The 24933-nt window shown below is 48.0% G+C and overlaps 13 protein-coding genes across 13 annotated transcripts; 7 read left to right on the top strand and 6 right to left on the bottom strand.

Annotated features, from left to right (window-relative positions):
• Nucleotides 1-413: 413 nt before the first annotated feature.
• Nucleotides 414-1304, bottom strand: N7537_006773 (uncharacterized protein; the record flags this gene model as incomplete). The annotated part of the gene is made up of 2 exons (XM_056897830.1): nt 1137-1304; nt 414-1058 (listed from the first exon to the last, which is right to left on the bottom strand). The coding sequence occupies exons 1-2, from the start codon at nt 1296-1298 to the stop codon at nt 414-416; spliced, it is 807 nt and encodes a 268-aa protein (XP_056753615.1). The 5' UTR covers nt 1299-1304.
• Nucleotides 1305-2314: 1010 nt separating this feature from the next.
• N7537_006772 (uncharacterized protein) lies at nt 2315-2605 on the top strand (the record flags this gene model as incomplete). The annotated part of the gene is made up of 1 exon (XM_056897829.1): nt 2315-2605. One exon carries the CDS (start codon nt 2315-2317, stop codon nt 2603-2605), a length of 291 nt encoding a protein of 96 aa, XP_056753614.1.
• Nucleotides 2606-3986: 1381 nt separating this feature from the next.
• N7537_006771 (uncharacterized protein) lies at nt 3987-4800 on the top strand (the record flags this gene model as incomplete). Its single annotated transcript, XM_056897828.1, has 3 exons — nt 3987-4002; nt 4060-4410; nt 4523-4800. The coding sequence occupies 3 exons, from the start codon at nt 3987-3989 to the stop codon at nt 4798-4800; spliced, it is 645 nt and encodes a 214-aa protein (XP_056753613.1).
• Nucleotides 4801-5591: 791 nt separating this feature from the next.
• N7537_006770 (Zinc finger RING-type) lies at nt 5592-5879 on the top strand (the record flags this gene model as incomplete). The annotated part of the gene is made up of 1 exon (XM_056897827.1): nt 5592-5879. The coding sequence occupies one exon, from the start codon at nt 5592-5594 to the stop codon at nt 5877-5879; it is 288 nt and encodes a 95-aa protein (XP_056753612.1).
• An 867-nt stretch (nt 5880-6746) lies between these two features.
• N7537_006769 (Ataxin-10 homo-association domain-containing protein) lies at nt 6747-9671 on the bottom strand (the record flags this gene model as incomplete). Its single annotated transcript, XM_056897826.1, has 2 exons — nt 6747-9435; nt 9499-9671. 2 exons carry the CDS (start codon nt 9669-9671, stop codon nt 6747-6749), a joined length of 2862 nt encoding a protein of 953 aa, XP_056753611.1.
• Nucleotides 9672-10229: 558 nt separating this feature from the next.
• N7537_006768 (AMP-dependent synthetase/ligase) lies at nt 10230-10523 on the bottom strand (the record flags this gene model as incomplete). Its single annotated transcript, XM_056897825.1, has 1 exon — nt 10230-10523. The coding sequence occupies one exon, from the start codon at nt 10521-10523 to the stop codon at nt 10230-10232; it is 294 nt and encodes a 97-aa protein (XP_056753610.1).
• Nucleotides 10524-10668: 145 nt separating this feature from the next.
• N7537_006767 (DHHC family palmitoyltransferase) lies at nt 10669-12002 on the bottom strand (the record flags this gene model as incomplete). The annotated part of the gene is made up of 3 exons (XM_056897824.1): nt 10669-11655; nt 11708-11861; nt 11914-12002. 3 exons carry the CDS (start codon nt 12000-12002, stop codon nt 10669-10671), a joined length of 1230 nt encoding a protein of 409 aa, XP_056753609.1.
• A 422-nt stretch (nt 12003-12424) lies between these two features.
• Nucleotides 12425-14141, top strand: N7537_006766 (putative transcription factor Rap1; the record flags this gene model as incomplete). Its single annotated transcript, XM_056897823.1, has 4 exons — nt 12425-12547; nt 12603-12688; nt 12745-12985; nt 13056-14141. 4 exons carry the CDS (start codon nt 12425-12427, stop codon nt 14139-14141), a joined length of 1536 nt encoding a protein of 511 aa, XP_056753608.1.
• Nucleotides 14142-14487: 346 nt separating this feature from the next.
• N7537_006765 (chromo domain-containing protein) lies at nt 14488-15543 on the bottom strand (the record flags this gene model as incomplete). Its single annotated transcript, XM_056897822.1, has 7 exons — nt 14488-14506; nt 14562-14587; nt 14642-15020; nt 15084-15163; nt 15215-15257; nt 15311-15461; nt 15537-15543. 7 exons carry the CDS (start codon nt 15541-15543, stop codon nt 14488-14490), a joined length of 705 nt encoding a protein of 234 aa, XP_056753607.1.
• A 354-nt stretch (nt 15544-15897) lies between these two features.
• N7537_006764 (chaperonin-containing T-complex subunit CCT5) lies at nt 15898-18129 on the top strand (the record flags this gene model as incomplete). The annotated part of the gene is made up of 10 exons (XM_056897821.1): nt 15898-15907; nt 15982-15999; nt 16060-16108; nt 16204-16297; nt 16351-16434; nt 16509-16798; nt 16852-17500; nt 17560-17878; nt 17941-18029; nt 18085-18129. The coding sequence occupies 10 exons, from the start codon at nt 15898-15900 to the stop codon at nt 18127-18129; spliced, it is 1647 nt and encodes a 548-aa protein (XP_056753606.1).
• Nucleotides 18130-18373: 244 nt separating this feature from the next.
• N7537_006763 (uncharacterized protein) lies at nt 18374-18742 on the top strand (the record flags this gene model as incomplete). The annotated part of the gene is given in 3 exon segments (XM_056897820.1): nt 18374-18396; nt 18496-18558; nt 18574-18742. 3 exon segments carry the CDS (start codon nt 18374-18376, stop codon nt 18740-18742), a joined length of 255 nt encoding a protein of 84 aa, XP_056753605.1.
• A 2111-nt stretch (nt 18743-20853) lies between these two features.
• Nucleotides 20854-21081, bottom strand: N7537_006762 (uncharacterized protein; the record flags this gene model as incomplete). Its single annotated transcript, XM_056897819.1, has 1 exon — nt 20854-21081. One exon carries the CDS (start codon nt 21079-21081, stop codon nt 20854-20856), a length of 228 nt encoding a protein of 75 aa, XP_056753604.1.
• A 2371-nt stretch (nt 21082-23452) lies between these two features.
• N7537_006761 (uncharacterized protein) lies at nt 23453-23782 on the top strand (the record flags this gene model as incomplete). Its single annotated transcript, XM_056897818.1, is given in 2 exon segments — nt 23453-23697; nt 23716-23782. The coding sequence occupies 2 exon segments, from the start codon at nt 23453-23455 to the stop codon at nt 23780-23782; spliced, it is 312 nt and encodes a 103-aa protein (XP_056753603.1).
• Nucleotides 23783-24933: the final 1151 nt, after the last annotated feature.

The raw sequence follows: 24933 nt of genomic DNA, 5'->3' as shown, positions 1-24933 counted from the left end.
GGTCATCTTTGGTCGAAAAGTACCGCCCTGATCTTTCTCCTTGATACGACTTGATTGTCGGGTTTGTCTCATCTCATCTTATCTTCTGGTTGGATGGTTATTTGCTTCGTGAGCGCAGCCGATCTAAGGATCTTTTTGTTTTAATCTATCTAGAACGAACCCAAAATGAAAGAGTCGTTGGATTTCTCGTATTCTCACATTGCTATCTGGTATATCTGCGCAGTTTTGTTTCCCTATAAATATCACATATCCCAGGAATTGATCCCCCGAAAACGCCGTCATGCAGAATTTCGTGAAACACCTGAATATAAACATTGAGATTACAACCCCAGATGAAGATCGTAAAATCCCGCTGCTATCATCAAATCAAATAAAAACAAAAAAGAAATAACCCCTGAGTACAAAAACTTCACTCAGCGATACATAGCGGGGTCATACCCAGTATTCTGCGCAGGCCTCTGATGTCCATCCTCATCAAAAGCACTAAAACGCACCCTGGGCGCACCACGGTGACTCATCCCCGGCGCCGTATCATAATAATTCTGCGCCTCGCCAGCATGCGCATGCTCCAAATTATGCTCATAAACCGAGGGTCCATGCGCACCCGACATCGCGGGGGGCACATTATCATAATCATGCAAGGCGGGGGTGGACTCGCTGTGACGATCATCCATCTTGACATCGAATGCGCCCGAGTCATCGAGACCCGGGTGTGAGCCCATGGGGTCGTAAGCGCCGAGACGTGTCTGGCGCCGACGAACGGTCACGTCCAGCCAGACAGCGGCGATGTAGCTGACCAGCCCGATGATGGTGAATGTGAAGAGGGCTTTGTAGCTTCGGCAGACGGCGATGCCAGTCGAGTTGCCCCAGTAGGTTGTTGTACATGATGTTGTTATTGTGCTTGACAAGCTCCAGCTTAGTAGGCCCAGGGATAGGGCCCAGAGGATGATTAGGAGGATGTTGAGGGATATGGAGAGTTTTGTTGATAGACCGCAGGTGCAGTGGATTACTGAGGTTAGGATTATGTTGAGGAGGGAGATGCCTGATGAGACGAAGAGCTGCGGGGGTAGTTTTTGTTAGTATTTATTTGGGGGGGGGGGGGGGGGGGGGCAATTTTTATTTGAATGGTTACTTACCACCAGGAATGAATATGGTAGTTTGTAGCCATCGGCGTGGAGGTGGTAGGTAAACACTGCCAAGATCACGCCTACCACGAGTGAAGAGAGGGAGATCAAGAAACGGATGAGATGAAAGGGCACCGGCGGGTATGCCGAGGGTTTAACTGAAGGTGATCGCATGGCGAAAGGTGTGATGTGAAGATGAAGAGAAATCAAGAGAATGGAAGTGGAAGCCCCTACCTAAAGGTCAACATCTTGATCGGCGCTCCACTTTGACACGTTTGGGCGTGCGTCATGGGCGCTATTTTTATATTTTCGCTTTTGCACCTTATAATTGTCTCAAATATAAGAATTTAGATTAAATTGTGGGGATATGATATTGTAGATATAATGTACGAGATCGAGATCATCTCCAATGTCTTATGTATTTTGATAGTTAAAATCCTCAAAAACCACCATTTTTCCCAGTCAATAAGTCGATAATTTAAACCATCCGCTTCTGCAACAACAAAGATCATCTATCTGCTAGCGCAAGGCCTAAGTCCCCAGCCTATATGTGTCGTCGTATCATTTGGACCCCAGACGACTAAATGCCGTCCCACATCTGCCGATCGGCTCCATCGAGCTCCACATAACAAGGTCGTTGACAGGGGCAACTGGGCCGAAAATATCATACACAGATTATTGATCAAAATTGATCAAAATTGACCATAATCGTAACTAGGGAATATCCAACTCTAGCAGCCGTGCAAGAAGGGGTGTGAAGTCAATACCGCCCGGTAGTAACTATGGCACGACCTTAAGAGACGAGTCAAGTGTTGTTTCTTGGCTTTGCCAACTCGTAACCTTCACTCTCTATCTCAAACAATATCAAGATTACACTCCCAATCCCGTACACGTTGACAAGCTCACTATCACCGCTCATCCGCTCTCCTCTAGCATAATGTCATCCTCCACGTGGTTCCGGAAGGGAATTGACCCCTGGGACTATAATCACCCTCGACCAGCCTATCCCATCAAAGTGGAAAATTGTAAAGAAATTGAATGTGTATAGTTACCAGCTGGACGAAGAGCAGTACCGTCTTGGTTTCCGCTTATCCTTCGCCTGCACCAAACTTCTCTGTTGCGACCCTAAAGACGATACAAAGCTTGCCTTCATGTAAATATACCTCCAAGTTCCCTTCCGTGGTACTGAAATGGATGATGCACAAACAAGAGCCAGCCAGGCCATGAAGCGCACCCCGCAAGAGTTAATCGCCTATCAAGACCTTACTTGGAATTCAAGCAATACCCCAAAGCTCTTGGGATACAAAACCACCGCGCAGGATAACTTAGGTCTAGTCCCGGGTAGGTTCGCGGTCTGGCTGGTGTGGGAGATAGTGCCAGGGCGCAGCCCTGGCAATAAGAATGGGCCTGATGCATTTTGGGCTCTTGATGATGGTGAAAGAGACGGAATCCGCGCGTCCTTTGTGGAGACTTTCACGTAAGTCACTATGCTGTCTCTGCCTTCGGAACTAACGGCGGAACTCTCGTGAGATGAGGAAGGTTGGGTATCTCCCTGATAATACTACGCTTAGTAGCCTGGTCTGAATCAAATACCCTGTACGTCTACGCACGCCGGTCTTAATCGTACATGGGCTATAGTTATTTCATCGGATTTCGCGATTGTAATATTGGGCAAGCCAAAGGTCCGACTGTGGTTGTTAAATGGATGGCATTTTACGGGCTTGCCATACCGGACTCGAATGAATGGCTTAAGAAGGGATGGAATCAAGATACCTCGGCGTGGAAATGGCAGTTCACGAAGGTCTGACGAAGATGAATCATTGATAAAATTATTATTCTGACCTCTCTATGGCTATTTCAAGAGATGGTGTAGGTAGTGGTTGTTGCTTTGCTTTGTGGATGTGACTCGGTTGTATTGAGCGTTTCAACGTCTTGCTGTTTCAAAAGCTTTTCTGTCTATTCCAGTATAGATGTTATTTGCTGTCCACCTGTATCTGGAGTCCGATTAGCGATTTAGAAACTTGCGTTGCAAAGCCCGCTATCCCGCCCCATATTGTTGACCCTAGCCGGCCTTAGTAATTCAATATATCTAGGGCAAGTACTGGGGATTATTGAACAAGATATGCAGCTCTCGGCCTCAGGTATCTCCGTGAGGGACTCGAGGCCAGTGGTGTAATTTCTCCTCGCCCTCGTGCCTGGACACAGTGTTTGTTAGAACCGAGGTCAACTGATAAGATTGGTAATAGAGATACTGAGAAGCTATTATATTCCTCATTTCAAAAGCCAAAAAAGTGTAGGTACGTACCTGGGCAAGGATGATAGAGCTACCTGTGTATACATGGAAGCTTCAAAAACAGATTGACTCAATATGCCTAACTATATAGGAAAGCCACTTTCTACTGCCTTTATATACATCTAAAAACACCATCTAAGAAGAGCACCTGAAAAACACCTGAAAAGAACGAGTAACAACACGTTGGTATGTTCTTGCATATAAACTCCCTAATATCATATGAAGCCAAATAGATGGATCTCTTAAAGTATTAGAACTATCCCTTTCCCTCGCAATTATACAAACGTGCGTCATTTGGTGCTGAATATCTCAATTTGGGCCGACTATGAGCTTGTATAATGAGGAACCAATCAGAACTGCCGCGCCGCGTTATCGACTCTCTGCCTTCAGGGAACTTCATTACAAAAACAACCTACACCACCTGCACTCAATCTTCATTTCCCTTTTACAGCTCAATCTTGTGCAACAGGAGCAAACAATTTCAAGTGTGTCACACAACACACGGGCTTTTTCCGCCCATATTCCTCACAAACCAGCTCCGAAAGCTCGAGAGTCGTCCATCCCCCACCATGTCGACCTACGAAAGTCCGAATCCCCATCACTCAAATAAATCCAGAATCTCCAAAGCTAACATCATTCCAGTCGAACACAATACTACCGACCCCTCAACGGCCACCACCGCACGCCGCCGTCGCCCCGACCTCTCCACCTTCTTCTCAACCCTGTCCCAGATCACTCCAGCTCCCGACCACAGACCCCATGCAGTCCCCGTCCCAGGAGATGTGAGCGCAGCATTCTTCTCCCTCGCAGAGGCGTTGGATACAATGCGCCGCGAGACCGATTCCGCGCCGCGCCCAGACGCGCAGGAGGGCGCCGATAACGCCGACTCAGATACCGGTCGCGATCTGTTGACCACGATGATCCATTCGTTGCTCGCGCAGGCAGATACACCGCCGCGCGAGGTGGAGGGTGTCGATGAGGAATTCTGCGATAGTAAGAAAAACTCTATTAGCTCGCTGTGTCCATCAATTTCCCCCGCACTCAGCGGGGCGATCCAAATGTTTCTTAGTCGTTTATATAACTAACCACGCCTGGATCTATCTAGTGCTCGAACGCATCCCAAAAGCATCCCTCAAACCTGATGATACCTGCCCTATCTGCAACAACCCCTTCGTGGAAGATCCCTATCCGCTCGTCGTCCAGCTGCCCTGCCACCCGACACACCGCTTCGATATGGAGTGTGTGCGGCCCTGGTTGCGGCTGCGCGGGACGTGTCCGCTTGACCGTGTAGACTTTGCAAAGCAGTTGAGAGATAAGGCGGAGGCGAAGAAGAAGCTTGTTGAGGAAGATGAGGAGGAGGAATGGGATGGTATGTATGGCTAAAGGGGTCTTACCTGATACTATGCAGACCCATGATTTTTAAGCTGTCTACTGTGATGGATATTACAAGGCAGTATTTCCTATCTTAGCATGAGTGAATGACTGTTGCATCTATCGATCATGTACATTCGAACCAAATGGACATTGAAAGTATGGTACTTGAACAAGCGAACACAAGCTATCAAACATATGAATAGTATGAAAATATGCGGAAAACCCGTAAAGGAGGGTAACAATGGTGTTTTCGGTGTATAATCTAGGCGTCTTGGATCCAAAACTGCATTCGCACTTAGATTTCGAATCTATATCCCGAGGCTTTTCCAGTCCTTTGTCCCCTCGTTAATTTTCGTACATGTAATATAATTAGTAAACCCGCTTCAAAGACCTTTGTACTCTCTTTGAACAAGCTTTGGGGCAGTTTCATTCATCTCTTTGTCTAACAAAGGGCATACATGTTCATTGTTAATCTGAAATCCTCATCGAGGATCTTCCCGCTGCTCACATATAAATACCAAGTCCCCAAGCCCTAATTTTGACATAATTTTTCATACCACATCACATCCTCTCTACAACTCATATCTTTCTCTATACTTCAACCGAGTTACAGACAGTGACATCACCCACAGAGTATCAGACACATAATCAGGGTATTTTCTCCTCTCATTCCCACCTGTGCAACTTTATCTACTCGCTTACTCCACAGGTTACCATCCTCACCCCTATATATCTCAACATTGGAAATCCAGATACTTACAGGTATGTAAGTATCCCAGCCCATCCATTCACCCTCCACAATGCCTACCCCAACAGAGACCCTCGCCCTCGTTTTCTTTTTCGTTCTACTGGGAGTAACCATCATGATAATCATGATTCTTGTCAAGGAGTGGACAGAGTACCAAGCTATGCAATTTTGGCCGAAACTGCGTAGTACTCGCACTCTCGATCTGGAATCGGGCCTCAATTTACTAGAGGAAATCAAGGAACTGACATGGCGCGTTGAGCAGATGGAAACTGACATTGGTCGCAAGATCCACCTTGCTGGATACTTGGCTCAATACCATGATCAACCCCCATCTCCTTAACCGCTCCATCTTGTCAGTATACCTTCCGATAACAGACGCAAGACACAACGACCGATCTCATCTGGATGCCTCCTATGCGTAGGGATAGTGCATGAGGTGTTCGGTCCGAGTGCGTTGCCCCAGTTCTCTGCCCTATACTCCCATGTCTTTCGAGGCGGCTCACCTTGATGGAACTGGAGTGGGTGGGGTTATTATAGTATATACCGGGCTAGTACTGAGGTACAGTACTGGCGGTTAATCATATTTTGATGATAATGCTGGAGAAGTTTGAATGTGTCTATGGTGGATATTTTTATGTTCAACTGATATCTACCATAGGTGCTGTTATTGTTTATCTTATTTTTGGAGGCATCTATGAATACGCCGTGGAAAGGGCGGAGAGAAAGACTATACCTACATAGGTATATAGGCAACCAGCTCAATATCTGTAGTCCTGGTAAAAAGATCGGATAAAGATAGCTGCTGAAATAACCTGCTAAACATCAATTAAAATGTAGGATTACCGTACTGATCGATGGTAGAAAATAATTTGTTAAACTTGGAAATGTATATCACCCTAGTCTAGTAGTAACTTGAATAATCTTGTAGACAATATATCCTTGATCTTTTCACTGTAGAGGTCATGGAGATCTGCAAGCAGAAAGATCAGATATTCAGGCATCAGCAGGTGTAGAACTACCATTTGGAAACATGCATGGATAGTTCTAATAGCAACCATATGCGCTGGTAGATATCTATATAAATATACATCATGGATCCTACAGAAGAAGAGAATTGTTATCGTTCAAAAGTATCATTCAGAGATTTTTTCGGTCTACTCTATGTACAGTATTCGGTACAGAATTCATCACACATAACTTTAATGTTTCATAAAACTTCCTCAGCCCGAGCTTTGGGCCGGATGGCCAACTTGCCTGCCTGGTTGATCATCGCTTCGTAACCACTCCGCTCCAGCACGCCGCCGTCCTTGTTGACAACCTCACGAGCTTCAAGTTCTTCAACCAGGCGCTGGTTCTCACGGTTACCCTCCAGCAAGAACTTAAGGCACATCACAGCATGCTCCTTAATGTATGGGTTGTGGGCGTCGAAAGCGGTACAGCAAAGAATCGCCTCAACACCGCCGTAACGACGAATCTGCTCTTGGACATCGGGACACTTCCAGACAAGCGAAGAGAGGACAAGCACAACCAGCTTCTTGAGGTTACGCCATTCGAACTCGGAGGGATCCTCTGTGATCGGAGGGGACTCGGGTCGAGAGTCGACACTGCCGGCGCCAGTGTCGACGGGATCTGGGTCGCTGGGATCATAAGGACGTTCGACGGCAACGGGGGCCGGGGGACTGGCGCTGGAGGCTTCGTTTGTGGTGTCGTTTCGGGGAGGAGGGGGAGGGGGCACGGAGCCAAAGGACAATTGGCTCAGCTGGCCCTTGGGGATGCTTGCTTCCAACTCCTTGATCAGTGTCACCAGGTCGTAGACAATCTCCCATTTAACCAGCAGGTTCTTCCAGTCGTTGTTTTCGGTCAGCACGGCGAAGAACTCCAAGAACTGGTAGACACCTTCGTATACCCGTTCCATGTCCCATAGATTGAGCGGGAAGTCCTCCGAAAGAGCCCGGTCGGCGCGGATCTGGCCTTGGAGGTAGATCAGAGCACAAGTCTCGGGGATGATGTTGCCACGGAAGATGGTGAAGATGTATCGGACAGTGAGAATATCAACGCGGTTCAGTGAACTTGGGTTGCGGGGGATGTTGGGCTGAGCCGAGCCCGTCACCGAAGCAGGAGAGTACTTGGCTCGGAAGATGTGGGTGAGGATCTTGATCACAACAGCCTGCGCCGGAGAGATGATGTCCTTGGGCTGACCGAAGTCCGAGTAGGCATGAGACATAAGGCCGTTCTTGAGCACGGCCTCCATGATCTGGACCATCATCTTAAAGTAAAGCTCATCATCGGGGAGATCCCATGCTGCAATGAAAATCAATAGTTCACGCAGTAGGTTACGTCCTGTCTCCTGCGTGAGTAGGATGTGACAACGGAGCGCTTGCATGTTCCTAGATCCATTACGTTCGCCACCCTTGAGACCAAAGCTGTCCACAATACCAGCCTGGACAATCATAGGCAAAGCTTCGATTTCTGCCGGTCCAAGAACCAGAGGGATATCTGTTAGAAGACCCCGCTGTTGATCACCAGGACGGCCACGGTATTCATCGTCTTCCTCTTCTTCATCATCGGCTTCTCCATCGACGCCATCGTCATCCACATCATCCTCGCCATCTCCGTCAACGCTTCCGTCAGCCATGTGATCCAGGCTGTGCGAATCGTCATCTCCCACTGTGTGTGCGTCGCCGTGGTCATAGTCATGCTCTTCGTCGCCATCGATATGTGAGGGCTCCTGCAGCCGAGCCATGAGTTCGTCCTTGGCCTCTTGGAGAGTCTCTGCGGCAGATTGAGCCGACCGGGGCATACTGGTATCTTCGTCTGTGACAGGTCCATCCACAGCACCGAAATCGTTGATCTCTGGAAGATCGGCCCAGCAAAGACGAGGGAAACCAGCCGTGAGACTGCGGTCAATAGTCAGGATGGTCTTCTTCTTGGTGACTTCATGTTCCTCTTCTTCCTCGTCATGTTCCCTGTGATCGTCATGCTCTTGTTCTTCGTGGTCTTCAGGCTCCTCGTGCTCTTCCTCGGGAAGCGCAGCCGGAAGCTCACGAGCCCGGTCCTGAAGATCAGACCAACCGTCAACCTTAGCCCCAAGTATCGCAGTCAAAGCAGCCCTGATGTCCTTCACCTGGTCTGGGTCTCTACCCATTTCCTGGATAGCGCTGAGGTCTCGGCCCAAAATCCTCTCCATGTGATCCTTAATGTTGGCCAGAAGCAGCATAGCAGCCTCTTCCTTGATAGTTGCCGGCTCCCGCGGGAACTTGGCGATAGTCTCCAATAGCAAGTCCTCCGCAGTTTGGTCGTAAAGTGCACGAATCGGCGGGTTGATGACGCGCTCTCCAACTTGCACAATGGGTGCCACTCCTTCTCGGGAGCTGGCATCGTCCAAAGGCTCCTTTGGTTTTATGATGTTCGTATCAGCGGTCGAATGGTAACCAAACAGATCCAACCAAAGCACCATCTTGCGATGCTCGTTGTGCATAATGAAGTTATGAAGGTACTGGAGGCACGTAATCAGAAGGCGCTTGTAGAGGTTGACGACTTTCTGCCATCGTTCCTCGTTCCGCGCATTTTGCTCGCCATCGAAGCCTCGGGCAGTGACCCGAACACAGGTGTCGATGAGAGCCAAAATTCTTTGGTCAAATCCTGTTTCTGCCGCAAGGTTTTGTGCCTTCTTGGTTGTGGCGAGGAGGTTGCGGGCGATTGTACACAGATCATTCAAGCGCTCAATATCCTTGACCAGCGAAAAATAATTGTATGCGATCAGATTGGCAGAGGAATGTTCGTAGCTTGCTGCAGGGCTTTTCCACGCGAAAGATTGGGACTCGAGGACGGGGATTGCTTTGGTGAGGACGTTCGTGAGACCTTGCCAGATATCCGGCGACATGCCGAGATTGTGACTAGCGAGGCGCAACATATTAGTATACAAAGCGTGCAAATGCTCAATTATATTATTATCTTACCGAACATCGCTCTCCTGGTGTGTTTTGTACAGGATCTGCTTCCCAGCGGCAAGCATGTGCTCCAAGCGCTTGTCATCGATCATGCCCCGAACTTCGTAGTGGCTGAGGGTCCCTGCAAGGATTACCTTGAGCATAAGCTCAGCTGGCGTGCATAGTGGCTTTGGATCTGCCATCTTGCAAAGAAAATCCCTATGAAGTATCCCTTACGGTAAATAGCGGGGGGGGGGGGGGGGGGGGGGGGATCAGAGTGGGATGAGAGAATCAAAGATTCGGAGGTGTGGAGAGACAAATTTTCCGCCCGCATGAGTGTTATCGTTATCGCTCAGGGCTATTCCGCCTCAAAGAGAGAGTGACTTACAACACATGTCGAAAGATGTCTCTCATCCTACTTGCTACCATATATCACCCCGAACGTTTGTATGACAGAATGCTTTCCAAAAAATGCACCCCGAAATAAATTATTACCCACTGTCTAAGCAATAGTCACATCATTCACATCGATGAGGGGCTTTACGGGCCTTTCCTCAGCCGCTGGATTTATCACGCAAATAGGCCACCGAACCAAGATCCCTTGGTTGGCACTACGATCCGGTTTAATGGACAGTGAAACAAAGGAATGCCCCCTCGGATTGCTCGTACATTGACAACAACTTGACTCGGTTCTCCCATTGTTCTATGTCCCCCTTCATGATTGGTTCTCCAACCAGAATAATAGTCTACAGCGAGGGCACCTAGCCCGGATCTAGAATGCGGGCGATAGACGGGGTCATCGTAATAACGGTGGCCCCCAAGGGCCGAATGGCCCCGGCCATATCATTTTGAAGTTGACCTTCGGAGGGCAGACACAGATAACCACCCTGGATCAAAGTTCCGAGGTAATCAATAACGCTGACGGCAAATGCATGCGTGACAAATTGAAACACCATAGAAGGGCCATCGCGTTTTAACCCGGCGGGCGGATTCTTCGTATCCCACCCTGTGCAAACCGCCGCATGCTCGATCACCAAAGATCGTCCAGTGCCCATTCAGAAGACGCACATACAATCGGGATCCGATTCACATTCAATTAGTGTTGTACTGTAATAGAGAGCAGAGCGTCTTTCAAGTAGATATATTTTAGACCTTTGAAGCAAACTTTCTAACTCAACATAGATGTTATTTACAAAGAGCTTAAATACCGGATATCTCCTTAGGTCGACGAACAGATAATCCCATCACGTCCCGAAGATTATACCAGAATCCCATATCGTAGATGTTATCGACATCTCTCATAGTGTGGAGTCGCTTCCATCGAGGGTCAGGAGGCATGTCTGATTCCGGGCGATGAGCAATGCAATTGGAGTCGTTGACCAGTAGACATCCTTCAGTTGGAGGATCCTCATCAGTAACTAGGATTTGATCAGTATGTACAGGCCACAGTTGATCATATAAATCCATGGGGAGAGGGCGGTCGAAGATGAGACTTCGTTTTGTCTTGAATACAAAGCCGTCTTCCACATCATCTTTCCAATCGGACCACTTGGCACTCTCATTGGTTGTCACCCCAGCCCAGATTAGATACGTATGGTACGCCAGGAAAGATATTGCTAGCGGGGCAGTCATAAGCATCAGTAGAAATACTGCCCCGATCTTGGGATAAGCAGAGACCACAATACCCCATGTGTTGATCCAGACTGTCCAGCCTTGCATAGCCTTCTGTATCTCCGGCGGAACCGCTTGCTTCAACATCTCAGAGAGTATGGAATGACCAAGGTAGCAGCCGTAAATCAACATGGCAGAAAGGGAGACCAAGAGCGATATGAAGTACACGCAGTTGTTGGCGCCGACGCAGTTCATCAGCCAGACACAGTGGTGGTCGTGTCGAGAAACGCAGGCATGACAGAAGCTGCAATGCTTGCTGCGCGCTGGCTTGAGGAACTTGCAAGTGCTACATTCATGGCCCGGATGAAAAAGGACTCGGTCGTACGGATAGCGTCTCATCTCTTCTTCATGGTTCTCAGCTGTGATAAACGACTTGGTCACAACACACTTGTAGAGCAGGACATATGGCAAACTGATAGCGGCAGGTACCCAGAAGCGATGAATGCTCGAAAGCTGAAGCCATACGGCCGGGACAAAGATGCCTTCTCCAATGACCAGCAAGGAGGTAAAGAAGATCTAGTATGCAAGGTCAGTATCTTCAGAAGTAATAATAAATTCCCATATTTACCAGAACAAGCGGGTGATTCTCTTTCAATACATAGCTGCCAGATCGATTCCATCCCCGTACTACCCTCCCGCCGAACAAACGATTATCGACAACAGCAATTCCATTCGGAAAGTACACCCACAGTGCCCGATGTAACCAGGCGACAGGAGTTTTCCTTGACAAGTCAGCGTAGAGCTTCAAAGTCTGTAAGTTGGCGAATTACTTACCGGAAAGCTGGCAGCCTGCCAAATAACGCGATAAAGGTGAACGCCGAGATCGCCAGAATTACTAGACCAACGGTTCTGAGGGCTCCCATTCTGAAGCTTAAGTTCTCGCGGTAAGTTCAAAGGATATACTGTTATCTCTGCATCCCCCAGCAATATTATTCACGGTTCCTGCATTCCTTGACTCGTGATCGGTCAACACGTTTTCGTCGCAAGTGGTCGGTTTTATGTATGGCACGTGACCGCGTTTTCACTCTCGGCGTCAACCAACTATTTCATCCATGACCCCTGTCGATTGAGACGACCGGAATCTCATATGATCGAACTCAAGAACTGACAGTTGAGTCAGGGAGAGAACGTCTGTCTTGCACCATAGCCCGCTGTTGAATGGGAAAAAGCCCCTTGCGACACGTCAACACGTCAACACGTGATACCGTGTCGCAGACAAAGCTGGCCTACTTTCGGGGTGTAAAAGCCCGAAAAAAAGGGTTTAAACGGTTTTTGAAGAGCTGAGATGGCGACTCCCACATATGATTTGTCACGGGTTGAGACTACGACGATGAATCTGTTCCAAGGCGCACGATTCTGGCTATCTTTAACCGTTCCTCAAAGGCAGAGGTTCAAGGAATTAATCAAGGTATTTCGGGAACATTTATCTTGTTTCTGTGTTGCAGAGGTTAATGAATATCTAGCAATATGGTGGCACCGTCGTGCTGATGGCGAAGGATGCCGATGTGAAGCTGGTGGATCACACAAGGAAAGATCTGCCTAGTGACACGTACGGAATACTGAACTCTTCACTGGCTCAAGCTCAGTGTACTAATTTAATTTCAGTTTCTCCTATCAATATGTAGAGCGTTCTATCAACAAAGGACGACTCGAAGATCTAGAAGCCCACCGGGCTGGGCCCTCTGCACCTCGTCCAATGGGTGCATTCAATATTCCCACGAAAAGCAGAAGAGCGTACTTTACCTTGAAAGAGGATCAAATCTTATTTGACTGGGTCGAACACTTTGGACAGGAGCCGGGGGCGCCTATCCAAGGTAATAGAATTTATCAGGATTTAAGTGAACTGGTATGCTCTCCGGTTTCTGTCAAGGCCACAGAACGCACACATCAATATGATACTAACTGGTAGAACACAGTTTCCCAGTCACCCATGGCAGTCCTGGCGTAGTAGATACACGAAGCATCTGCGTGGCAAGGGCCGTCCAGGGGGCGGCACTCCATCATCATATGACGACCTTTTACAGTTTGCACCAATCCAAGGAGAACGCCCAAAGACCTTGCCTGCACGAACCTCCCCAAAGGATTCCACAACGGAATCAAGCTCAAAGGTTCCCCAGTTAGCACCACCTTCCCCAGTCCAAGCAAGTACACCAAGCAGCCCAAAACGAAAACGAGATCCAGTCCCTGAATCGCCGAGTCCATGGCAGAGGGATGATCCACCTATGAAAAGAAGAGCAATCGAAGTTTCTGCGACTGCGGGCCCTTCATCACGCCGTCCCCGCTCTGATGGCTGGGGACCCCAACCAGAGTCATCAAACGTGGTAGCCACACCACCCTTTACTGCACGGCCAGAAAGAGGCTCCCCCAGTGTCTCGTCAGATACAGGACCGCTTCAAGGCCTTGGGATTCCAGCTCTCTTCCCAGCCCCGAACCCTTCTATACAAACCCCTCGCCGCGTCGCTCGGGGGACTTCACAACGACCAGCAAATGTAACAGAACCGCCAGCACCGCCGGCCCCACCGCGACCATTGGGAGACAATGCCTTCGCGCAGTCTGGCCGATTCAAGAAACAAGTACCGAATCCCAGACCACCAGTCACCGATATCTTCAAAGACCCAGTGGACCCCATGTTTCTAGAACTCCCATTCTTGCCATCAAGCCCAGAATCCGAGGTGGCTGACGATGACATCTCCGATATGCCCGACGTCGATACCTGGATTGATCAACGCCTGGCTCTAGGTGCCAAAGAATCCCACGTGTTCGATGCTCTGCGATGTACAAGCATGGTCCCAGAGATGGCAGATAAAGTTCTTAAATATCTCACTGCTGGGGAGGGTATTCCCGATGATATGCCCGGGGTCTGGACAGCCGAGGACGATAGCTGTTTGCAGGCGGAGGATTATTCGCGTGTGAAGCGAGCGTTGACGAAACACGGCGCAGAAGCTTACAAGGATAGATGGGAATATTTCAGCATGGCCCGGCAGACAGGACTCACTGAATGATACCCATGGGATGAATTCGAGAAAGCGCACCAAGGACAGTTACAATGGACGAGTTGCAATTGTGAAGTAAATGAACATTAGCGTGTAGCTAGAAACGAAATACTCCCCGAAAACACCAGTATTGACCTGCCCAGAACGCAAAAAGGAAATTGGAAGTGAAAACTAAACATCAAATGTAGAGGCAGCAATGCCATGTTCAAAACGTGTTGTTGGTAGTAGTAGTTAGGGAGCATTTCAGCCATACCCACTCGCTATAGTACATCCGAGATTGAAGAAATGACCTAGAAATATCACGCTCGTGTAGCATTTTTGAGTCGGTGATATATCGAGTTGTCGGTGAACAGAATCAATTATCCTTGAAGACACTATGGGTGATGTTAGGAGCGTATTTCGAGCTTTCATTGGGTGGGCTTAACTCACAGGTGTGACTCGTAAAACTTGAGCATCTAGTTGGTGGTCAGTAACCTTGTCACTGTTTTTCGGCACGGTGGAGGACATACTTTCAGTGGACACTTTTCATAGCAGGCCTGCACAGACAGTTTCGCCTTGTGTCCGTTGTTGAACTCGAGCCAGGCCATGAGACCCGCATCGCCCTCCCGGACAATTGTGTCCACCTCTTTCACATCCTTATCCCAGTTTTTCCCTTTTGGAAGCCATTGAATGCCATTTTCTTGGGACGAGGGGGAAGCTTGCTTGGACGTCTCCTTCGGTGCTGACTTTCGGCGTTGTTTCTTGGCTTCGGTAGCTGCGGGTGCCGGTATAGGCTTTGAATCACCCATAGATTTGCGCTTGCGACCTGGCTTTGGCTTCTCTTCGGCCTTCTTCGGGCGACCACCGATCCTCTTGTAGTAAGCTGTGACAATTTCGCTGGCTCCATCCCTATGGTGTTTGTCAATAAATGCGCGTAGCAGATGTCGAAGCTCAACCGGTGCGTAGACGTACATTAGACCATCCTCCTCTTCCCATGTGTGGTCTTCGAGCTTGTCGTAGCCTTTCCATTTCACCAAGAGTTTAAGTGTTCCCTATGATTAATTAGGTTCTCGGCACAATCAGGCTGAGTGTTGTGAACATACATCATCAAGCCAGTCGTGTTGAATAATATCCTCGACAACATAACTGCATTCAGTTAGAAACATGTATCCATCAGTCGGCCGGGATGCGCAACTCACAGTCCCTCCTCCTCCTCCTGATCGTCCTCCTCTTCGTCTCCTTCGTCTCCTTCGTCTTCCGGGGGCTCCTGGTCGTCTTTGCTATTTGGCTCTGGCGCATTTCTGAAAGGAATATCGCCGGACTCCTCGTCGGACATATCTTCAACGGGAGCTGGGTAGTAAACGAGTCAGCCGAGATGTTCACCATTGCGCGCGCGACATGTCAACATTGGGAGGAAACACTCACGGGGCATGGCTCGGTTGAAGGGTGAGATCAGGTTAGAGATTTTTGAAAACAGATTGGCGACTGGAGGATTAAAACCTCAATTGCAGTTATAAATTCAGGCAAAAGACTGTCGCATCCAGAGCAATTGGAGTAGTCATGAAGCAGAAACGCGTTGAAGGCGGACAAGATACGCTATACCGCTTTGGGCAGTCAGAATTTCATTTGTCAAAAGTGCATTTCGGGAAGCTCCCCCTCAAGGCTCAACTTGCAAGTTCACTGCTTTGTCTTTTGTCACTTATTCTTGATTACCTCTTGGTCTCCTTGTCGGTGCCTTCTTTTTAAACCTCTTTATATTTTGCCCAGGTGGCAGCCCACCGTCAACATGGCAATGCGTAAGGCCGCACCCCCATACCCCTCATTCTTGAAATGTGCTTTGGCTAACTATGTGGATTTTGATCTTCAACAGAGCTTGATATGTCCCAGGGTGATTACTCCTCGAATAACTTGGTACAACTCGGATCCGGTAGCTGACATTAAGGGGTAGCTTCGGTCTTGAAGGACGAGCAGGGACGGCCGTTTATTGTCGTTCGCGAGTACGTCCACCGCTATGCGTTATCATCCGTTTCGAAATACCATTGAGAGTTGAGGGTTTGAGATATGGGGCTGACGGATCTTTTTCATAAAATAGTCAGGGAAAGAAGAAGAGACAACATGGCACTGAGGCCGTGAAGTCACACATTGTTGCCGCCAAGACGGTGGCCAGCATTGTCAAGTCTTCTCTGGTATGGCACTCGGCAAGCAATTAATTGAAAGACATCTGACTCTTTTTTTTCAGGGTCCCCGTGGTCTTGATAAGATTCTGATCTCCGCCGACGGCGATATCACCGTCACCAATGATGGCGCAACTATTCTCGGACAGGTTCGACCCCGAAGTCCTTTCCCCCGGAGAGATCCAATATAAGTTCGAGAGACTGATACGGTGGATATGGTTAGATGGAGATCACCAACAATGTCGCGAAGCTGCTGGTCGAACTTTCGAGGTCTCAGGACGAGGAGATCGGTGATGGCACGACCGGTGTCGTAGTGCTGGCAGCAGCCATGCTTGAACAAGCCTCGGACCTCATTGACAAAGGCATCCACCCCATCCGGATAGCCGACGGATACGATCAGGCCTGCGAAATCGCCATTGCCGAGCTCGACAGAATCAGTGACGAAATTACATTCAGCCAAGATGATACCACCAACCTTCTCAAAGTGGCCAAGACCAGTCTGGGCAGCAAAATGTACGGATTTCTAGCTGTATATTAGTTCTGGTTGATACTGACAGTTTCCATAGTGTCTCCAAGTCCCACGACCAATTCGCCAAGATCGCTGTTGATGCCGTGCTCTCGGTTGCTGACTTTGAGCGCAAGGACGTCGACTTCGAGCTGATCAAGGTCGACGGCAAGGTCGGTGGTTCTCTCGAGGACTCTCTTCTTGTCCGCGGTGTTATTGTGGACAAGGACTTCTCTCACCCCCAGATGCCCGATGAAGTTCGGGATGCTAAATTGGCCATCTTGACCTGTCCCTTTGAGCCTCCCAAGCCTAAGACCAAGCACAAGCTTGATATCACATCTGTTGAGGAATTCAAAAAGCTGCAGGACTACGAGAGGGAGAAGTTCACAGAGATGATCCAGCAGCTGAAGGAATCGGGTGCCAACCTGGTCATTTGCCAGTGGGGTTTCGATGATGAGGCCAACCACCTTTTGCTCCAGAATAACTTGCCTGCCGTTCGTTGGGTTGGTGGTCCTGAGATTGAGTTGATCGCCATTGCCACAAACGGCCGTATTGTGCCCCGTTTCGAGGATCTGACCTCTGACAAGCTCGGCACCGCTGGTGTTGTCCGCGAGATGAGCTTCGGAACTACGAGAGAGAAGATGCTGGTGATCGAGGAGTGTGCCAACACCCGCGCAGTGACTATTTTCGTTCGTGGCAGTAACAAGATGGTGAGTCAATCTTCCCACCATACGTAGGGAGATATGCCGGTAACTAACTTCAGCTACAGATCATTGATGAGGCCAAGCGTTCACTACACGATGCTCTGTGTGTGGTCCGCAATTTGGTGCGCGATAACCGTGTGGTCTACGGTGGTGGTGCTGCTGAGATTGCTTGCTCCATCGCCGTCGAGGACGCCGCTGTCAAGAGCCCCGGCATTGAGCAATATGCCATGCGCGCCTTCGCTGATGCGCTGGATGCCGTGCCCTTGGCTCTTTCCGAGAACTCTGGTTTGAGTCCCATTGAGACCCTTGCCTCTATCAAGTCGCGTCAGGTCAAGGAGAAGAACACCCGTCTCGGTGTTGACTGCATGATGACTGGCACTAACGGTACGCTCCTAGAAAATTATTCCATACTTCGTTCTGTTCATCGGCTAACTCGTGCTCTGTAGATATGCGTGAGCACTTCGCTATTGACCCCCTGATTGGCAAGCGCCAGCAACTTCTGCTTGCTACCCAGCTGTGCCGCATGGTTCTTAAGGTACTACTACTCCCGCCCACTCTTTCTATCACGCTCGATGCTAACGCTAAATCAGATCAACAACGTCATTATCTCCGGTGATGATCAGTCTGAGTTCTAGATCACTAGGTTCTAGTCCTATTCTACGATGGTAAAAGAAAAAAACTGATGATTCTGGTTTGCTATGTAAAAACATGGTCCCTTACATAGAACCCTTTTAGTTTCAATAAAAACGAAAGGATTGATAATGTTTCTATCTGGTCATTTCTTCTGGTCTCGCTCTTGATATGAGTCTATCTCTACGGCTAGCATTCATATGTAGATAAGCAATAGCCCGGGACGGCATCTCATTCTCAACAACCAACATGAGTGCTATGCACATTTACAAGTGAGCCTAACTGAAAACCTATCAGTACGACGTATTCGTCTCACCAATGAATCCCAAACACCCATAGTTCCCGATTCGGTCTTGTTCATTCTAACCCAGGACCAAACGATATAAACCGGAAGTCTTCGCCGAAACCATAGCAAGTAAATACCAGTACGGCATGTAAGATCACTATAGGCCTAAAGCCAACGTTCTCACACCAGCAGAGAGGTTCGTTTTCGTGGGAGACCGTGCCTCCATTCGGGATCGTGTGGGATTGTCTGTGTTCACGAGGGTCACCCGATATGCCGAGGAACAACAACCTACCCAAAGAAAACAAACGCACTCCAACCCCAACATCAACTGACAAATTTGACTTTTCGGGTCTGACTCCTGTTTAACCTCGGTGCGCATTCGTGGGGATGTCTCTTTTTCTTCTGTCATAGTTCTTTCCCAATAAGGTCTTCTAGACTAATGGACGAACACATCCAGCAGCTGGTGACCTGTCCCATCATGGAGATATACATTGCCTTGTTACCCGAATACGAGAATGGAATGTTAGTGTTTGAGAAAAAGGATTAGGCAACCAATGCATACTTTTTCTTAGGGAACACCTGAAGCCTTGCATGCGACCTTGGGGCATGATGTTCCATCAACCGGACGATGCGTTGGCATTCTGTGTATTTCTATTCTCCTAATGACATTCCTCGTGGTTGCGGCGAGTGTCAGAGGTAACTCCGATTTGTTTTCTTTCCTTCCTGAAGAAACCCTTGCAGGGTGAAGATCAGATTGCCTCTGCATACACAACATAGAGAACCCCCACTCTACGAAATAATCTGTACGATAAGCCGATGCCGACACCAACACAAAATAGTAGTGATCTACGTTGTTTATACATGCAATGATATTTTATTACAGGTTACAAATCTAGGACAAGCTCATTGTCGCCAATGTGCTACGTTCTGCTGTATCGTCGTGACCCCAAGGAACTACTTCGAGCAACAAATTGTCGGCCTATGGGACGGACTGGAATTATGAATTGAACATAGAATAGGTGACGATAATACTTTGGGCGATTCTCAGAGATTTCTTCGACGGGACGCCTGAATCGGAATTTGACGGTGACGGTCACGTACTCAGCCTCAGTCTTGGTGGGATGGATATATTCATAGCTATACAAAGACGTACCCTGGCCTTCACAGAAAGGTCGTCATTCTTTTTTCCTGGTTTTTCCAGCGCATAGAGAAAAATAAATTATTGTTTTCTTTTTCCTGTCTTCTTGAACCGGCATGGTAGAGTTTTCAGCTTCGTGCAGGGATTCAGCCGTTCATTCCAGGGTTTCACAGTGCGTAGAAGTACGACCCCAGTTCCCCGCGACTCGTGGACCACAGGATTCAGAATTCTGCTATTCACTACAGCTTGATTGAGGGCGAGACAAGTCTAGACCGATTGTATTTTCTCTTTTTCTTTTCACGTGTACACTGTTGATACCGGGAGTGTTGGGACATTGGAGGCTAACTACATACCTTAATCAGAAGTGTTGGTCCATGAGATGGATGTCCACTTAGATGTGTAAGCTTGCATTGCTGAGCAGTCAAAATGACGGATCACTTCGGCCTAGACGATAAATGAGTCAACATATATTGAAAGATCGCTTAGCCAAACCCCATCTGTATACCTATACACAATAAAGGCATCACCTATCCGTGAAACACCAGGTGCTCCAGGAAGCTATCTATCTCGAACTACTACATTTCTGTACAATTCCAAAGCAAACGAGGCAAGGGTAAGTGCCGTGCCGGGATGGAGACCTTATAATGTTGCCATATCAGTACCCCAGCTGCATCGAGGATGTCTATACATAGCACACACGATTGCAAGACACATTGCAATCCCGTGGTAGATCAATTTAAAGTCCCCCATGACCTGCAGCGGGTCGTGTTGCATGTCGTCTTCATTGGAATATTGGAAACGGGCGGCAGACGCCACCACAGGAGGCGGACGTCAGCTCCAGCATAACCGTAGATGAGTACGCCGGAACACGACGTACCCTACCTGGGCAGAGTAGGTACTTGTGTACATGGATTGGTTCGATCTTCCATCTCGGGCCGAATGCAAACCCATCGCTGCGGTGTGACGACCACTGACAGGTACGAGTACTAGGCCCGATCTGGCGTCCATTTTCGTGGCCGGGGCGAGATTGCAATTTGTGGGACATGCGGGTTTGGATTGGTTGTGCTGGCCATTCTTCTTCTTTTTTCTTTCTTTTTGTCGTCCAGTAGATTGTCGGTGGAAAGGCCTAAATCAAGGGTATACTGCTTGCTGCCGGTCAGCATGGGTTTCTCTCTGTGTTCCGTGCCTTGGGTTCTCAATATGACCAGACTACGTTGCATATTCCTGTATTTTATTTATGGTGGTAGTCGACATAGCCGCGCTATGCTTAAAGAAAACATCTACCGGAGATATTATTTTCGCGGCTCAGATGACCTGGTGCTGGCAGCGTCTTCGTGTGGAACAGGATGCGAGAAGGAGCATGGTCCGGTCAGAATCGATATGTCGGTAAATATGGGCGTTGCTGACTGTAAGAAACCTCGGATCATGAGCTATTGTCGAGTTGGCCTCGTCGGTGCTAGAATCTGAATCACCTAGGTTGTTCACATGGGCATCGTGGATTGACGTGGCTTCGTTTCGTTCGTAGTAGACCATTATTAGGATATCAGACTCTTTTTTTGTCTTCTCGTGACATCCGTTTTATGTAAATTGGGCATCTTCCTCGGCTACTAGTGAGCAACTGTCACTTCCGATATGTGATCATTTAGTTGTTCTACCGCTTCTTCGGGAACCGTTGGTCTCGTCACACGACACAACCTGTCAACCATCGACACATCACAAACCCAGCGATCGCTATATTTGACGTTCATGACAATTTGACTGCCTTGGGCAACTCCGGTCTCACTGATCTGTAGTTGTTTGCGGCCTACTCTGTACTGAAATAAGGAAAATCGGTATAGGGTATGTATTGTTCAAGAAGTGACAATACTTTCCAGAATTTCGTATTTTGTTAGTCTTTTTTTATTTGTAATCTATTTGCATCCGTTCGAAAATAGTAAATGGGTTGCTAGTGAGCGCGGGTGGATGGCTGAAAACGGCCGCTCAGGTCCAGGGTGTCCCCTCAATGTTGCTTCCCCGGATTTTGATCCCCGCGAAAAGTTGGGAACAATTTTTTATTCTTATGTTTATTTATGTTTGAGAGATTATAGTGGTATTATAGAGTCCACATGTTTATTCTATAAAATATAACTCTTAAAACCCAAGAGTTGGGAGGGTTCTCTACAAGTACGCTATGTACTTGCGAGAATATATCGCAGCATCTAGAACCCTTAGCTCACAACCTATCTTCAAGCCTCACCAGAACATGTTTTATTAGATGTACGTGACAGTCTTTGTTTTCAGTCCATATCTAAATATTATGCGACCAACAACAGCCACGGCTGACGGGGAAGCAAGTGACAATCCCGGATAAATTAGTCTGCTTGCAGGAGGCTACAAATTAGAGCCTAACGAACTGACAGGTGATCAGGGGAACAGAACAAACGAAACATCAAAAATGGACTCCAAGTCTTTGAAGCCAATACCCGATCAGCATCCACAATCAGCAGTGACAGAGTGCCAGCACAAAACGATCAAAGAGATCAAACGATCACCCGTCGCATGGCGTGCTGTCAAAGAAACCACAGTGATAACCATACAAAAGAGGCTTCGGTATCAAACAGGGATCTGACTCTTGGTGGCCTAGACTACGTGTCGATGGAACCCCTCCATCTCAACAAAAATAAGCAATCAAAGACAGCCATATCAGCCCATCGCCCGCCACAAGCACATGTGGAGAGACTCCGAACCGGCGGTGATGAGAGAGATCTTTGTACACAGCCGCTACAGCCGTTCTGAACAAGGAACAAAAGCAAAGAGAGCTGTCAGGAGATAGCCGCCCTAAATAGCCACCGGATGCACATGGCTTGATGCAGTCAGCTTGCAATGTGGGGGTGTCATTCGCTAGGCGGCCTAGGATCACCACGTATAATATCCAGTTGTTTACGCAATGATGAAAAGAGCACCAAAAAAAAAAAAAAAAGGAAAAATGAAAATGAAAAAGAAAAACAGATATTGTCTCTTGTCGTTCTATAGGTAGATCCGCCTAGGCTTTTAGTCAGTTGGTTTTGTAAATTGGACTATTTCTGGAGACTCTTGTCTTTGATTACTTCGTTTCTCCGACCATCGCAACAAGCAAAACCCAGCTTATGATCTCTTTGGGGAAATGAATGGCTTGGGGTTCTTATTTGAGATTGGGCCTTGAAAAAACATACTCCTTACAAAAGAAATTAATTGGAGATCTTGAATCAGGGGTGTGGAAGTCCACAATATGAAAATAACACTGGCCACGACAAGGGTTGTTACTAACTCAAATACCGGACAGCCAGAACAAGCAAAGAAAGAGAAAAAGATGGTAATCGACATTCAATATGCATTTCTTTCTTGATTTCCCTCGCAGTATGCTGTCCCAGAAACAATATGCAATGACGAGGTGGCGAATGAAGCATAAAGCCCGAATACTCCCATGCTATATCGAGCAGAGTATGTATAGACCCTCGCACAAGGTTCAACATCAAGGGAAGCGGGTCCATAACGTTGCAAAAATGAGAGCAGATATGCCAGGGCTACCGAATACCTGGGAACTTGATCTGCAGAAAGCACAGGGTGGATAGGTTATTGGGCCACAACTCCAAACAAGGGAGTTGTCGACGATCCGGGACCAGGGGACGTGCAGACAAGATAATGGGCTAGACCTTTCGATGGTATGCATGGATATCTTTTTCTTCTGCTAGTTTGCGACGGTTGGGCTAGCAACAAGAATTACACACATGACCAACTGAGCCCGAGCTATTGTAATAGTTGGATGAGACTGCGATATTGAGCAGCGAGGGATGTTATAAATAAACGAAGACACAACACCTAAGACCAGAAAGATCGTCGTCTAGGATAGGGATATATTGGGTGTCACCTGTTCTAGTAAAACATGATGTTTAGAAGGGGACTATCTGCAGAGAACGAAATGTACGAAAGAAGCAAGAGACATTCGGAAGAAAATGATTATCGCGGATATGCAAGTCCTGCTTCCGGCCGGATCGCAGAATCCAGGAACACACATCCCATCTTCGTCTCAGCTAGTTTCACGGGGCCTACCAGCCTCGCGGATACAGCAAGCTTTCGATCTGGAAGATTCCCCGGATACCCCTTGTTGAAGGTCACATGCATTATCCACAGGTAAGTCGATCTTTGCAGAGTAGGGAACCGGACAAAAGGACACGACCGCATCATTACGTACTTGGAGTGCTTCGTGCCTGGTTGAAGGGTATCTCAATTTCATGTTGTTGTACCTCATTTGGTATGAATGCTTCTAGAGTGAGTTCATCGATCAATTGTCCACCTGACCCTGTGAATTTAGAAAATTATGCCCGGCTTCGACTCCCGTAGCCCGCGAGTATCCCTTGCTCGTACCAGTCAACTCTTAAACCTCGAAATTGATTGACTTCTGAGAACGCTTGGATACCAGGTCCCAAATGATACCTGATACCTGATCCCCTTTTTAGATTAATTAATCATGGATTAGATATGTATCAAACACTAAGATTTGATCTGAGCACAGACATTCATGCCGGGGAAGCTGGCTACAAATAAAGTGGGAAACATGGGGGAATGTGATTTGCTACCTGGTCGATGTGATACAAAGAGAACCCTCTCGGGGACTCCTGGAGGTCGCGAGATATCCTATCTACTACTCCGTATCGTCACTCAATTTTGCGATCTATATCAACATCTAAAACAAAGAATCACGAGGTCGATATGGTGTGTAATCCGTAATCTCCCTGAGCCTAGGCCGTGGGAATGAATAGGATTAAATTATTGAAGATACTCGTAACCGTCGTACACCGTTATATGCCACATGTTTGGCCATCCAAGGTAGTGACAGTCACCGACGTGGCGCCCCGTCGCATTTGAGTGACGGCTCTGACCGTTGATTTGTTGACGCGAAGCGCGTTGATCCAGGAAGGGTGACACACTTAAGCTTAGTCTGTCGATTCCAAATTAGAGGGTTTTCAGGTCCTTTTTATTCAATTATTTGCTGTTGAATCTCGGATAGAGCTCTTTATTACTCCGTACGTCCAGCCACAGTACATAGTATGTGCACCCCGAATAGATAGAAGCATTGGCGATCTCATTGATCGACGCGGCGCGTGATGTTGCGTCCCATGCATGAGTCGCAATATATTACATGGAGTATATGATACGATGGGAGATGAACGAATATGTTGTATGACAGTGATACTCGCCTGAGAGGGGGAGGGGATCTGGATACCCCTGAGGCGTGGAGTCCGTGTGGATTGGATTTAGAAAGTTATCTGTTTTTGTGTTACTAAGTCACACCATTGGGTCGGACAGTTAGCTGTCATCTCAAGTTGCGCGGATCAATGAGTTTAGGCATTTGGGCAGTGCTATGAT

This window comes from Penicillium hordei, assembly GCF_028827395.1.
Source record: "Penicillium hordei strain IBT 12815 chromosome Unknown utg000003l_segment0_segment0, whole genome shotgun sequence".
Classification (NCBI taxonomy): domain Eukaryota; kingdom Fungi; phylum Ascomycota; class Eurotiomycetes; order Eurotiales; family Aspergillaceae; genus Penicillium; species Penicillium hordei.
Note: the sequence above shows the minus strand (reverse complement) of the source record. Positions and strands in the feature narration are given on the sequence as shown.